The 15,486-nt window shown below is 42.5% G+C and overlaps 1 protein-coding gene across 4 annotated transcripts in view; it reads right to left on the reverse strand.

Moving 5' to 3' along the window:
* cnksr1 (connector enhancer of kinase suppressor of Ras 1) overlaps positions 1-15,486 on the reverse strand; it is an 88,372-nt gene that overhangs the window by 43,272 nt on the left and 29,614 nt on the right. For all 4 annotated transcript variants that reach the window (XM_046366424.1, XM_046366421.1, XM_046366422.1 and 1 more), the window contains exons 5-6: positions 4,863-4,904; positions 1,642-1,761 (exon numbers count right to left, since the gene is read on the reverse strand). In XM_046366424.1, the coding sequence (XP_046222380.1) occupies positions 1,642-1,761; positions 4,863-4,904 (162 nt within the window). The remainder of the gene's footprint in view (positions 1-1,641; positions 1,762-4,862; positions 4,905-15,486) is intronic.

The following is a 15,486-nucleotide window of genomic DNA, read 5'->3' on the forward strand; positions in this document are numbered from 1 at the left end:
AGGTGTCTCTTGGCAAACTCCAAGTGGGCTGTCATGTGCCTTTTACTGAGGAGTGTCTTCAGTCTCCGCCACTCTACCATAAAGGCTTGATTGGTGGAATGCTGCAGATATGGTTGTCCTTCTGGAAGGTGCTCCCATCTCCACAGAGGAACTCTGGAGTTCTGACAGAGTGACCATCCGGTTCTTGGTCACCTCCCTGACCAAGGCCCTTCTCCCCCAATTGTTCAGTTTGGCCGGGCAGACAGCTCTAGGAAGAATCTTGGTGCTTTGAAACTTCATCCATTTAAGAATTATGGAGGCAAAGAGCCTCCCGGGTGGTGCAGTGGTCTAAGGCACCGCATCGCAGTGTTGCAGCGTCACTACCGCCTAGGGTTTGATGCCAGACTGTCATAACCAGCCATGCCTGAGTCACATATGGTGGTGCACAATTGGCGCAGCGTCATCTGAGTTAGGGGAAGGTTTGGACGGTGGGGCTTTACTTGGCTCATTGCGCTGTAGTGACTCCTTATAGCGGGCTGGGCGCCTGCAGGCTGACTTCAGTCGTCAGTTGAACGGTGTTTCCTCCGACACATTGGTGCAGCAGGCTTCAGGGTTAAGCGAGCAGGTGTTAAAGAAGCGCGGTTTGGCGGGTCATGTTTCGGAGGACGCATGACTCGACCTTCGCCTCTCCCGAGCCCGTTGCAGCTTGCATCGATGAGACAAGATCATAATCACAAAGTTTGGGAGAAAATATTTAAATATGGTGGCCACTGTGTTCTTGGGGACCTTCAATGCTGCAGAAATGTTGGGGCTGCCTTCCCCAGATCGACACAATCCTGTCTCTGAGCTCTATGGACAACTCCTTCGACCTCGTGGCTTGGTTTTTGCTCTGACATGCACTGTCAACTGTGGGACCTTATGTTGACAGGCGCGTGCCTTTCCAAATCATGTCCAATCAATTGCATTTACCACAGGTGGACTCCAACCAAGTTTTGGAAATGTCTCAAGGATGATCAATGGAAACGGGGTGCACCTGAGCTCAATTTCAAATCTCATGTTTGTAAAAAACAAAATGTCACTGTCATTATGGGGTATTGTGTGTAGATTGCTGAGGAAATGTTTGTTTTTAAAATAATTCATTTTATAATAAGGCTGTAATGTAACAAAATGTGGAACAAGTGAAGGGGTCTGAATACTTTCCGAAGGCACTGTATAACAATGGAGGTCGAGTGAGGACTAATTGCATAGTGTGAGTGACAGCTGGAGGAAAGTGGACAAGAAGTTTGAAGAAATGATTAGAGAGGATGATTAAACAGATGGGAAATAAGCAGGACAGCGAGTGAGAGAAGTAATACGTTTGAAATGTAGAGCAGAGAGAGATGGAGACAACATGAGTCATCCCTAAAGGACGACCAGGCTGACCTAAAGGACTTATGTCAGATTAGTAAGATAGAGGTAGAGACAGAGGTTAGAGGTAGAAGGCGCTCAATAGAAGGTGTTCTGATTTTCTCTGTCCAACCTGACTAACCAAAAGGTAGAGGGAGACATGGCAGAGGAAAATGAAGAAACAGAGAGCCCAATAACAGGTGATTCGTTAGCCAAAGCCGGTCCCAGATCTGATTGGTTAGTTAAAATGTATGACATTGACAGTGGACCAGTTACCAGGTGGTCGCCGGGGGAGACAGGCACCAGGTCAACACTCTCCAACTGGGCAGTGTGGGAAAGGAGCGCCTCTGGACTGCAGTTCAGGATCTCGTCGCACACTGCCTCCAACTCACGACACTGATGGGACAGACAGATGTTGTATATGAAAAATGGTTTCACTTATATTTGATATCTTATATGGGTATACAATTTGATTTCTACAGATCTTATCCAGAGTGACTTACATTTACCTTACAATAGCTGGGTGAGACAACAACATATCACAGTGGTATCAATAAAGTACTTATCAGTAAAGTCAATGTTTGTTTTGTGTGTGTGGGCGGTGGGGTTCTCCTGGATTAATTTAAGATACGATTTGAAGAGGTAGGTTTTTAGACATTTCGAAAGGTGGGCAGGGATTCTGCTGTCCTAGCTTCAAGAGGAAGCTGGTTCCACCATTGGGGTGCCAGGACAGAGAAGAGAGTTGACTGGGCTGAGCAGGAGCTGACCACCATAGGGTTTGAGCATAGTCGAGTGTTTGTGTTGGGGTGTAGGGTTTGAGGATAGCCTGAAGGTAGGGAGGAGCAGTTCCCCTTGCTGCTCCGTAGGGAAGCACCATAGTCTTGTAGTGGATGTAAGCAGAGGAGCGGGGCGACATGGGAGAATTCGAGAAGGTTGATGACACGAGCCTGGATTAGGACCTGCGTCGCTTCTTGTGTGAGGAAGGGCATAGGGCATACAAAGCAAGAGAAGGTAACGAGGAAAGAGTGGAAGGATGATAGGTACTCAGGACGTTTAGTTTTCCATTTCTGCTCAGCTGCCCGCAGCCCTATTCTATGAGCTCGCAGTGAGTCACTCAGTCACGGAGTAGGAGTGGAGGGCCGAGACGGTCAGGAGCAAAGGGGACAGTGAGAGTCAGGGACGAGAGTAAGGTTGAAGAGGCAGAATTAGGAGACAGGAGAGAAGGATTTAGCAGAAGGTAGAGATGATAGGATAGAAGATGAGAGTAATGAGAGAGAGAGATTGCAATGGTGCATGGCCGTCTGGGTAGGAGCTGAGTTGGTAAGGTTGCTGGAGAGAGGGAAAGAAAAATAAACAAAGTAGTAAGCAGAGACACAGAGGGGGGTTGTAGTGAGATTAGTAGGCAAACAGACTCTAGTAAAGATGAGGTCAAGCACATTGCCTGCCTTGTGAGTGGGAGGGGTCTGGGAAAAGGAGAAGTCAAAAAAGGAAAGGAAGAAAGAAAGATGTGGAAAGAAATTCATCGAAGCCAGGTGTTACGATGTTGAAGTCACCCAGTATGATGAGTGGTGAGCCATTGTTGGGAAATTAGCTCATCAAGGTGTCAAGCTCATTAAGGATGAGCAAATGTTGGGTGATAGATGGCAACAATATAAAGCTTGAGTGGACAAGTGACAGCAAGGAATCCAAATGAGGAGATAGACAGGTTAGAGGGGGGGAAATGTAAAAAGATAGTGACTTCGGAGAAATTAGTAGCATTGTGCCACCAGCGCGACTATCCAGATGCTCTCGGACTATGAGGGAACACTTAGTCAGAAGACGACAGAGCAGCTGGAGTAGCAGTGTTCTTCGGGGTAACCCATGTCTCCTTCAGCGGCGAAAAGTAGAGGGATTTCAGGGCAAAATAGGCTGACATGAACTCAGCCTTCTTGACCGCAGATTGGCAGTTCCAAACGCTGCCTGATACTAGGAATTCCACAAGGGCTGTGCGCGCAGGGTAGACTAAATTAGAAGGGTTGACAGCCAACGGATGGGGAACGTGTAAAGCCTACAGAAAGAGTGAACAGGGATAGAAAACACAGTTGACAAAGCTACAAAAGAGTAAAATAAGAATCTGAAAATAATTAGGTAATATACTCAAGTGAGAGAGCGATGTGCAGCCTTCCTCTTTTTCCTTCCTCGAATAACTATGCAGAACAACTCGCCAGAAAAGTATTTCGTTTGGTGAAGAGACCGCCTCTGACAAGACTGCCGCTGATATGACTGCCGCTTACGATCTACGCTTACTTATAATATAACCTTCTTTCACCATGTTTCATTCCTATATTTTGATGTATAAAATCAAATGCTTCAAATTCAGTTGCTGTTAGCATTCAAATTAAACAATTACAATAAAAATTGTTTTGGGGGGGTTGCACTGCACATCTAGCAGACACACTATATATACATACCAAAGTATGTGGACACCCCATCAAATGACTGGATTTGACTATTTCAGCCACACACGTTGCTGGCAGGTGTGTGAAATCGAACACACAGCCATGCAATCTCCATAAACAAACATTGGCAGTAGAATGGCCTTACTGAAGAGCTCAGTGACTTTCAACGTGGCACCGTCATAGGATGCCACCTTTCCAACAAGTCAATTCATAAAATTCTGCCCTGCAAGAGATGCCCCGGTCAACTATAAGTGCTGTTATTGTGAAGCGTAAACATCTAAGCGCAACAACGGCTCAGCCGAGACGTGGTAGGCTACACAAGTTTACAGAACAGGACCCCTGAGTGCTGAAGCATGTAAAAAAGTATTTCCTCAGTTTCAACACTCACTGCTCACTGCCATTGGACTCTGGAGCAGTGGAAAAGCGCTTTCTGGAGTGCTGAATCACACTTCACCATCTGGCAGTCCGACGGTCGAATCTGGGTTTGGCGGATGCCAGGAGAACGCTACTTCCCCAATGCATAGTGCCAACTGTAAAGTTTGGTGGAGGAGGAAAAATGATCTGTGGCTGATTTTAATGGTTAGGGCATGGCCCCTTAGTTTCAGTCAAGGGAAGGGAAGTCTTAACACAACAGCATACAATAACATTCTAGATGATTCTGTGCTTCCAAATTTGAGGCAACAGTTTCGGGAAGGCCGTTTCCAGTTTCAGCATGACAATTCCCCTCTGCACAAAGCGAGGTCCATAAAGGAATGGTTTGTCAAGATCGGTGTGGAAGAACTTGACTGGCCTGCACAGAGGCCTGACCTCAACCCCATCGAACACATTTGGGATGAATTGGAATGCCAACTGCCGAACCAGGCCTAATTGCCAAACATCAGTGCCCGACTTCACTAATGCTCGTTGCTGAATGGAAGCAAGTCCCCAACATCTAGTGGAAAGCCTTTCCAGAAGAGTGAAAGCTGTTATAGCAGTAAAGGGGGACCAACTCCATATGAATGCCCATGATTTTGCAATGAGAGGTGAGGGAAAGAAAACAGTGGCTATGAGTGAACTCACGATGGAGATGATGTCCTTTTCTTTCTCGTAAACTGTTGAATCCTGTCAAAAGAGCACAGTGAAAACAACAAGATCAGGGACAGGTGTAAACCTTACAAATAATATACAAACACCCATTGAGACTGAAAAACCATTTGCAGAGAGCAGTATCATTTGACAATTGGACGATCTGATGGTTTCATGTCCCACTTTCTCTGATAAAAAAGGCCTGAGGCATTCTCAAAGACCAGGAAGTGGACAATCCAAGAGTACTAGGAACACTACAACACCCACAATCCTCTCTGCTAACACTGACTGTGACACATGCCATCCAGGCCACTCACGGTATTTACCTCACTCGTCATTTCATTGACAAACACCTTTTTAGAGAGGCAGACCAATTGTATTCAAAGTCACTGTTTCGCAATGTGGATACCAGGTTATGTCAACATAGAGGAGCGAGTGGGAGGTACATTTTTTCCCTGAGATACAGTGTGAGTGTGTGTTTAACTGGGTCGCCCTGTGAGGGAGGGTAAATCCTGTGAACTCCTGTGAGCAGTGAATGCTAGGATTAGAGTTAACTAATTAAAGGTTGTGTGACGTGAGAGAGAAAGCAAGAGATAAAGGGTGAGAGAAAGAGTCGCTTGAGTTGGATTTATTTACATCGGGTTACCTACATCAAAAGGTAGCCTAATTTCATAGAGTCCACACCCCATGCAATTGGTTGAATATGCCTTAGCCCGAAGAACCACACATCTGGAAAAACATTTACTCATTTCGGATTGTGGCATATCGCTGCATCTACAAAACAAAATGGCCTGGGACATGGACAATCTACATTAGACCGCTTTTGAGCTCTGAAAACATCGGCCAAACTTTGATTTTGGAGCGGAATGCCTCTTTAAAATTAGAAGTGAAAGGCAAGACCTTAGACCAAATTGCTACAATTTGCAATGTATACATGCACCAGCCAGGAAAAACCCAATACCCTAGCAATGGGTTAATAACATCGAAGGAGTCGGACGAGACGCATTGTAGCATAGCTCTATGACTGATATTGACAACTTCCCCCTAAGACTGCTATTGACAACTTCCTCTATGATACATTTTTCTTCTATATTTGTGAACCCACAGAACAGGATATGACATCTCTGGGCCAATGTCCCAATTGGCACCCTATTCCCTACATACATAGGGAGTACAGTGCCATTTGGGACGCAACCAGAGTGAAAATCTGCCTGCCCTAAAACTACTCTTAGATCAGGTGGGTAATGGTGAGAGAAAGCACAAGTGTAAATCTAAGCTCACTTCTCAGTGTCACTTCTTCTTTGTGTATTGCACAGATACACGCCAGACCCAAAGCACCACAGCACCCACCACCCAGCCCTGTTCATAACAGGCCCCTCTACTTCGATGTTCAATTTCCCTTACCATGAGTTCCACACAAACTGTGGTTGCTTCTTAGCAGAAGAATGAATATAAAAGCCTCCCTTACTTTTATAATAAATAAATCCTTCATGAAATTTGGCACATGTAATGAGCCTTCATTGGAATTTAATGAAAGATTGAGTGAGAATTTGCAGCAAATCAGACAGTCCCCCTACTCCAACACAAGGTTAGGCAAAACTACTCAAACATTATGTTCACTTCTCCAATATAGTTATGTCAAATGTATTTATTTTACCCTCATCTTACCAGCTATGTTGACTGAGAACACTTTCTCATTTAAAGCAACAACCTGGGGAATAGTTACAGGGGAGAGGAGGGGGGGATGAATGAGCCAATTGGAAGCTGGGGATGATTAGAAGGCCATGATGGTATGAGGGCAAGATTTGAAATTTAGCCGGGACACCGGTGCTTCATCTACATGTGTGGTATCGATGTTGCGTGTGCTTCGTAGTTGCCTAGGAAACAGGTGTAGTAGTAAAAAGTAAAACAATACTTTTTTTGGGGGGGGGGTATCTGTACTTTAGTTTTTATATTTTTAGACAACTTTTACTTCACTACATTCCTAAAGATAATGTACTCCATACATTTCCCACTCCATACATTTTCCCTTATACCCAAAAGTATGTTACATTTTGAATGTCTTGAAGCAAGACAGGAAAATGGTCCAATTCACACACTTATCAAGAGAACATCCCTGGTCATCTCTACTGCCTCTGATCTGGGGGAGTCACTAAATACAAATGCTTTGTTTGTAAATGATGTCCAAGTGTGTCCCTGGCTATCTGTAAATTTAAAAAACAAGAAAATGGTGCCGTCTGGTTTGATTAATATAAGGAATTTGAAATGATTTATACTTATGATACTTAACTATATTTAAAACCAAATACTTTTAGAGACTTTTACTCAAGTAGTATTTTACTGGAAGACTTTTACTTGAGTCATTGACAATTGGGTACTTTGTCCACCACTGCATGGATTAGGTACATGAATATCAGTATCTCTACTCATCCAAATAACTTGCATATGCATATGGTTCTCAGGTGAATCCTGTGGCTCAATGCACCGTGTTTGATATGGTATGTTCACCACTTGGGTTGAGATCAACAGTGCTGCTAATAATAATAATAATAGTTTAATTCACATTGCCACTCATATGGCAGCAGGTAGCTGGTTCGAATCCCCGAGCCCGCAAGGTGGAAAAATCTGCTGCTTTGCCCTTGAGCAAGGCAGTTGCTTGCTCAAGGGCAACAACACTTGCTTCCCGGTCGCCAATGACATGGATGTCGATTAAGGCAGCTTCCCGGCAACCTCTCCAGATTTAGAGGGGTTGGGTTAAATGCGGAAGACACATTTCGGTTGAACGCCTTCAGTTGTGCAACTGACTAGGTATCCCATTTCTCTTCTCTAAGAGAACATAATCTAATCAGTATCAGTTACAATAGAACATGTTTCTATCAGACCTTTCAAATACTGAGAATTTGCTTTAGCCTGCCTGCCTGCAGTGGTTGGCGTTTGCACTTTTTGGGACTTGAATCCATTGCAACAGGCAAACTCAATCAAGCACAGCCAAAGTATTTGAAATGATTCAGCCAGCAAAGAATCACCACCATGTTTGACCGTTTGTATAAGGTTCTTGCCGTGGAATGCAGTGTTGGGTTTTCACCAGGCATAAATGGGACCCATGTCATCCAAAAAGTTAACTCAAGTTTGCCAAAAAGCACCTTGAAGCACCTGGATAATGATCAAGACTCTTGGAAGAATGTTCTATGGACAAATTATTCAAAAAAAATATAACATTTGGATGACATTGGTCCTATTATGCCTGGCGAAAAAAAAACTGCATTTCACAGTAAGAGCCTGTGTAAAGGGGGCAATTACTTTTTCACAAAGGGGGCGTTGGGTGTTGCATTACTTTGGCTTGTGAAATAAATGAAATAAGTATGTAATTGTTGTGTTATTATGTTCCCTTAGGTTCCCTTTATCTGATATTTCTCAGGATGGAAAAATGCTTTCAATGCAAACTATTTTTCCACTCCTCAGTTGTCCAGGGTTGGTGATAGCGTGCCCACTGGAGCTGCTTCTTCTAGTTTTTAGCAGATCGCAGTGGAACCCGGTGTTTGCTGCAATAGACCACCCGTGACAAGGACCGGCGAGATGTGCATTCCGAGATGCCATTCTGCACACCACGGTTGTACGGTGCCGTTATTTGCACGATTGTTGCCATTCTCCTTCAACCTCTCATCAACGCCCACAAGACTGACGCCGACTGGATGTTTTTTGGTTGTCGCTCCGTTCTCGGTAAACCTTAGACTGTTGTGTGTGAAAAGCCCAGGAGGCAGGCTGTTTATGAGAAACTATGTTCTAAGTCGCTTAGGTCACTTGGTTTTGCCCGTTCTAACATTCAATCGAACAGTAACTGAATGTGTCGCTGCCTGCTTTATATAACAAGCCACGGCCATGTGACTCACTGTCTTTAGGAGATAACCATTTTTGTGAACGGTGCTTAATAAACTGGCCACTGTGTATATTTTTTAAAGAATATAATCTTTGACAGCAAAGGACAAATGAAAATTTCCAAAACAATGAATTTAGAAGTATAGATTTGGTTATTATGCTTGAGCAAAAGAACACAGCATAAGCCATTGCAAAATGCATGGAATTGCAGAAAATATGCTTTGAAACGGCAAAATGTTCTCTCAACTGCATGGCAATATCTGTAGAATTGCAAGAAATTTGCTTTAAAAACTACAAAAATGTCCCTGTGCTTAAAGGTAGACTCAGCGAAATTGCGTTGCTACGAGCAGTACCGCAGACATTGAAAATAGTGAGATGCAAGTCTCACACACAGTATCGGTGCATGTGCACGGTGTGGAAGCCATGGCACCAAAACATTGGAGAAGTTGATCCTAAACGCTTCAACGCTCGTAGTTGTTGCGGAAATTGACCCACTATGGCATTTACTTTCTGCATCTACATCATATCGCTAAGTATACCTTAATTGAGGAGAATATCCCCCCAAAAATGTGATATTTTCGCAAAGCTAGTCAAAAAGCAGCATTCCCCAAGAAAGGATGGCTTTCAGTTCAGCAGTGCTAAATTCATGAACTTCTTTGAGGAAAAGATCATGATCATTAGAAATTAAATTACAGACTCCTCTTTAAATCTGAGTATTTCTCCAAAGCTCAGTTGGCCTGAGTCTGCACAACACTTCCAGGACCTAGGACCAAGGGAGTTTTTATTATATTATTATATTAAATCCAATATCTCTTGACACATTCATGAAAATAGTAATGGCCTTCAAGCTGCATCCCTATTGCAACTAAACTACTGAAAGAGCTGTTTTCTGTGTTTGGCCCTCCTATGTTGAACATATTAAACGACTCTATCCACCGGATGTGTACCAAACTCACTAAAAGTGGCAGTAATAAAGCCTCTCTTGAAAAAGCCAAACCTTAACCCAGAAAATATAACATAAATCAAAATAAATAATCTAATTAAATATATATATATATATTTTAAAATATAAAAAGTCAAATTAAAATACATAAAAGAATATTTAAAAATAAAAATCTGTATATATCGAATCTCCCATTCCTCAAAAAAAATTGAGAAAAAGGCTCTTGTGCAACAGCAACTCACTGCCTTCCTGAAGACGAACAATGTATATGAAACGCTTCAGTCTGGTTTTAGACCCCATCATAACACTGAGACTGCATGCATATGAAGGTGGTAAATTACCTTTTAATGGCGTCAGACCAAGGCTCTGCATCTGTCCTCGTGCTCCTAGACCTTAGTGCTGCTTTTGATACCATCAATTACCACATTCATTTGGAGAGATTGGAAACCCAAATTGGTCTACACAGATAAGTTCTTGCCTGGTTTAGATCTTATCTTTCGGAAAGATATCAGTTTGTCTCTGTGGATGGTTTGTCCTCTGACAAATGTTCCTCGAGGTTCTGTTTTAGGACCACAATTATTTTCACTATATACTTTACCTCTTGGTGATGTCATTCGGAAACATAATGTTAACTTTCACTGCTATGCGGACGATATACAGGTGTACATTTCGATGAGACATGGTGAAGCCCCAAAATTGCCCTCGCTAGAAGCCTGTGTTTCAGACATAAGGAAGTGAATGGCGGCAGTTTTTTTAACTTTTAAAAACTCTGCCAAAACAGAGATGCTAGTTCTAGGTCCCAAGAAACAAAGAGATCTTCTGTTGGATCTGACAATTACTCTTGATGGTTGTACAGTCTCAAATAAAACTGAAGGACCCCGGCGTTACTCTGGACACTGATCTCTCTTTTGACGAACATATCAAGACTGTTTCAAGGACAGCTTTTTACTATCTACGTAACATTGCAAAAATGATGCAGAAAAGTTCATCCATGCTTTCATCACTTCTAGATTAGACTACTGCAATGCTCTACTTTCCGGCTACCCGGATAAAGCACTAAATAAACTTCAGTTAGTGCTAAACAACTGCTAAAATCTTGACTAAAACCCCAAAATTTGATCATATTACTCCAGTGTCAGCCTCTACACTGACTTCCTGTTAAGGCTAGGGCTAATTCCAAGGTTTTACAACTAACCTACAAATCATTACATGGGCTTGCTCCTACCTATATCTCTGATTTGGTCCTGTCGTACATACCTACACATATGCTACAATGGTCTGCCTATCCATGTGAGAGATGCAGACTCGGTCTCAACCTTCCAGGCTTTATTGAAGTCTCATCTCTTCAGTAGGTCCTATGATTGAGTGTAGTCTGGCCCAGGGGTGTGAAGGTGAACGGAAAGGCACTGGAGCGACGAACCGCCCTTGCTGTCTCTGCCTGGCCGGTTCCCCTCTCTCCACTGAGATTATGCCTCTAACCCTATTATGGGGGCTGAGTCACTGGCTTACTGGTGCTCTTCCATGCCATCCCTAGGAGGTGTGCGTCACATGAGTGGGTTGAGTCACTGACACGATTTTCCTGTCCGGGTTGGCGCCCCTCTAGGGTTCGTAATATTCAAACTCATCTTAATTGGTGGTTTGAGGATATCCCTGTGGGGGCTGTTATATCCTGCCTGGTTGGCAAGGTTCGGGGGTATTTTTGGACGGGGCCCGTCTCCCAACCCCTCCCGTCTCTGCCTCCAGTCTTTATACTGCAATAGTTTGTGTCGGGGGGGGGGGGGGGGGGGGCAAGGGTCAGTTTGTTATATCTGGATAATATCTTCTGTCTTATCCGGTGTCCTGGGTAAATTTAAGTATTCTCCCTCTAATCCCGGAGGACCTGGGACCTTGCCTCAGGACTACTTGGCCTGATGACTCCTTGCTGTCCTCAGTCCACCTGGTCGTGCTGCTACTCCAGTTTCAACTGTTCAGCCTGCGGCTATGGAACCCTGACCTGTTCACCGGCAGTGCTACCTTGTCCCGGACCTGCTGTTTCCGACTCTCTCTACTGCACCTGCTGTCTCGAAAGAACTCTGAATGCTCAGCTATGAAAAGCCAACTGACATTTACTCCTGAGGTGCTGACCTGTTGCACCCTCTACAACCACTGATTATTTGACCCCTTGAACATCTTGGCCATATACTGTTATAAATCAACTTTTATTTTCTTTATCTCAAATCTTTTTCCGAGCCACCATGCTTCTACATCCGCATTGCTTGCCGTTTGTGGTTTTAGGCTGGGTTTCTGTATCACACGTTGTGACATCAGCTTATGTAAAAAAATGACTTTATAAATACATTTGATCGATTGATTGATTGGCGAAATGGGCTTAAATGCCAACATTTCTCTACACAGCTAAAATGGGGGCCTTAAACTTAGCAGGGCCAACGTGCCAACCGCGTACCCTGCCACACCCCCTGCCACGTTCACCACGTACAGTGCCTCCAGAAAGTATTCACACCCCTTGACTTTTTCATCATTTTGTGGTTACAGACTAAATTTAAAATAGATTAAAATGTTGATTTTTGGTCACTGGCTTACACACAATACCCATAATGTCAAACTGGAATTATGTTTTTTTTTCCCGATTCCTTTTCTAATTGATACAAAATAAAAAGCTGAAATGTCTTTGAGTCAAAAAAATTACTCAACCCCTTCGTTGTGGCAACCAAATTCAGAAGTAAAAATGTGCTTAACAAGTCATAATAAACTGCATGGACTCAATCTGTGTGCAATCGTTGTGTTTAACATGATTTTTGAATGACTACCTTCTCTGTACCCCACACATACAATTATCTGTAAGGTCCCTCATTTGAGCAATGAATTTCAAACAGGAAGGTTTTCCAAAGCCACACAAAGAAGAGTACCTTATTGGTAGCAGACATTGAATATCCCTTTGAGCATGGTGAAGTTATTAATTACACTTTGGATGTTCTCAATTCACCCAGTCACTACAAAGATACAGGCGTCCCTCCTAACTCAGCTCCCGGGGATTTCTGGATTTCACCATGATGCCAATTGTGACTTTAGAACTGTTAGAGTTTAATGGTTTTGACAGGAGAAAACTGAGGATGGATCAACAACATTGCTGTTACTCCACAATACTAACCTAATTGACAGAGTGAAAAGAAGGAAGCCTGTACATGATTCAAAATATTCCAATAGCATCCTGTTTGCATTAAGGCCCTATATTAATACTGCAAACAAAGTGGCAAAGCAATTCACTTTTTGTCAAGAATACAAAGTGTTATGTTTGGGGCAAATCCAATACAACACATTACTGAATACCACTCTCCATATTTTCAATCATAGTGGTGGCTGCATAATGTTATGGGTATGCTTGTAATCGTTAAGGACTGGGGAGTTTTTCAGGATAAAAAAAATGAAAAGAAAATGGAGCCATGCACAGGCGAAACCCTAGAGGAAAACCTGGTTAAGTATGCTTTCCACCAGACACTGGGAGATTAATTCACCTTTCAGCAGGACAATAACCTAAAACACAAGGCCAAGAAAACAGTAAATGTTCCTGAGTAACCCAAGTTACAGTTTTGACTTAAATCTGTACTGAACAAAAATATGAAACGCAACATGTGAAGTGTTGGCCCCATTTTCCATGAGCTGAAATAAAAGATCCCAGAAATGTTGCATACGCACAAAAAGCATATTCCTCTGAAATGTTGTGCACAAACTTGTTTTCATCCCTGTAAGTGAGCATTTCTTATTTGCCAAGATAATCCATCCACCTGACAGGTGTGGCATATCAAGAAGCTGATTAAACAGCATGATCATTACACAGGTGCACCTTGTGCTGGGGACAATAAAAGGCCACTTTAAAATGGGCAGAATTGTCACACAAAACAATGCCACAGATGTCTCAAGTTTTAAGGGCAATTGTGCAATTGGCAGGCGGACTGCAGGAATGTCCAACAGAGCTGTTGCCAGATCATTTAATGTTAATTTCTCGACCATAGGCCGCCTCCAACGTCGTTTTAGAGAATTTGGCAGTACATCCAACAGGCCTCACAACCGCAGACCACGTGTAACCAAGCCAGCCCAGGACATCCACATCCTAATTTCTTCATTTCAAGTGACTAATTTCCTCCTATGAACTGTAACTCAGTAAAATCTTTAGAATTGTTGCATGTTCTGTTTATATTTTTGTTCAGTATACATACAAATCTATGGCAAGACCTGAAAATGGTTGTCTAGCAGTGATCAACAACCAATTTGATAGAGCTTGGAGGATTTTGAAAATAATAAAATGGGCAAATGTTGCACAATCCAGGTGTAATAATAATAATAATAATAATAGAAAGCTCTTAGAGACTTTCCCAGAAAGACTCACAGCTGTAATCACTGCCAATGTTGCTTCTACAAAGTATTGACTCAGGTGTGTGAATACTTACAGTACCAGTCAAAAGTTTGGACACACCTACTCATTCAAGGGTTTTTCTTAATTTTTTTACTATTTTCTACATTGTAGAATAATAGTGAAGACATCAAAACTATGAAATAACATATACGGAATCATGTAGTAACCAAAAAAGTGATAAACAAATCAAAATACATTTTATATTTGAGGTTCTTGAAAGTAGCCACCCATTTCCTTGATAACAGCATTGCACACAAATAGTACAAATAAAGAAAAACCCTTGAATCAGGTGTCCAAACCTTTGACTGATACTGTATGAGATTATTCTATTCATTTTCAATCAATTTGAAAATATGAAGAAAAAAATGGGTATTGTGTGTAAATGGGTAAGACATTTATTTTTTTAAATAAATGTTGAATTCAGTCTAACAACAAATGTGGAATAAATCAAGGGATATGAATACTTTCTGAAGGCACTGTAAGCCCCTTCTTGATACAGAAATGTCTGTTTCTATGTACCTCTGTTCACTTTGTCACTGTGCCTCTTCGTGTGTATTTTTGCTCTTGACCAAATTACACAGAACGTGTTCCCTGTTAGCAGGGCAGACATGAACAATCTATTAAAAGACAGAGGGACATACCTAGGGGTGGATCTCATTACACTTCTTCAACACACTAACACCAAACAACCCAGACCTGGGTTCAACAACTATTTGAAATATTTCCAATATATAATTAGCGTTTGCTTTAGGTGGCGCTACAAAGTATTAACTTAAGGGGGCTGAATAATTTTGCACGCCCAATTCTTCAGTTTTTGATTTGTTAAAAAAGTTTGAAATATCCAATAAATGTCGTTCCACTTCATGATTGTGTCCCACTTGTTGTTGATTCTTCACAAAAAAATACAGTTTTATATCTTTATGTTTGAAGCCTGAAATGTGGCAAAAGGTCGCAAAGTTCAAGGGGGCCGAATACTTTCGCAAGGCACTGTACGTCAATCTAAGTAACTTAATAAAAAAATCCCCACTAAAATCTGTCAGTTTAAGGTAGATACACACATGTTTCAAATGAATGGATTTGGATATTTCAGCCACACCCGTTGCTGACAGATATATCAAATTAAGCACACAGACATGCGATCTCCACAGACAAACATTGGCAGTTGAATGGCCTTACTGAAGAGCTCAGTGACTTTAACATGGCACCATCATAGGATGCAACCTTTCAAACTAGTCAGTTAGTGAAATGTCTGCCTTGCTAGAGCTGCCCCAGTCAACTAAGTGCTGTTATTGTGAAGTGGAAATGTCTAGGAGCAACAACGGCTCAGCAGCGAAGTGGTAGGCCACACAAGCTCACAGAACTGGACTGCCAAGCGTTGTAGCGCATAG

The sequence above is a fragment of the Oncorhynchus gorbuscha genome, linkage group LG10 (assembly GCF_021184085.1).
Source record: "Oncorhynchus gorbuscha isolate QuinsamMale2020 ecotype Even-year linkage group LG10, OgorEven_v1.0, whole genome shotgun sequence".
Classification (NCBI taxonomy): Eukaryota; Metazoa; Chordata; class Actinopteri; order Salmoniformes; family Salmonidae; genus Oncorhynchus; species Oncorhynchus gorbuscha.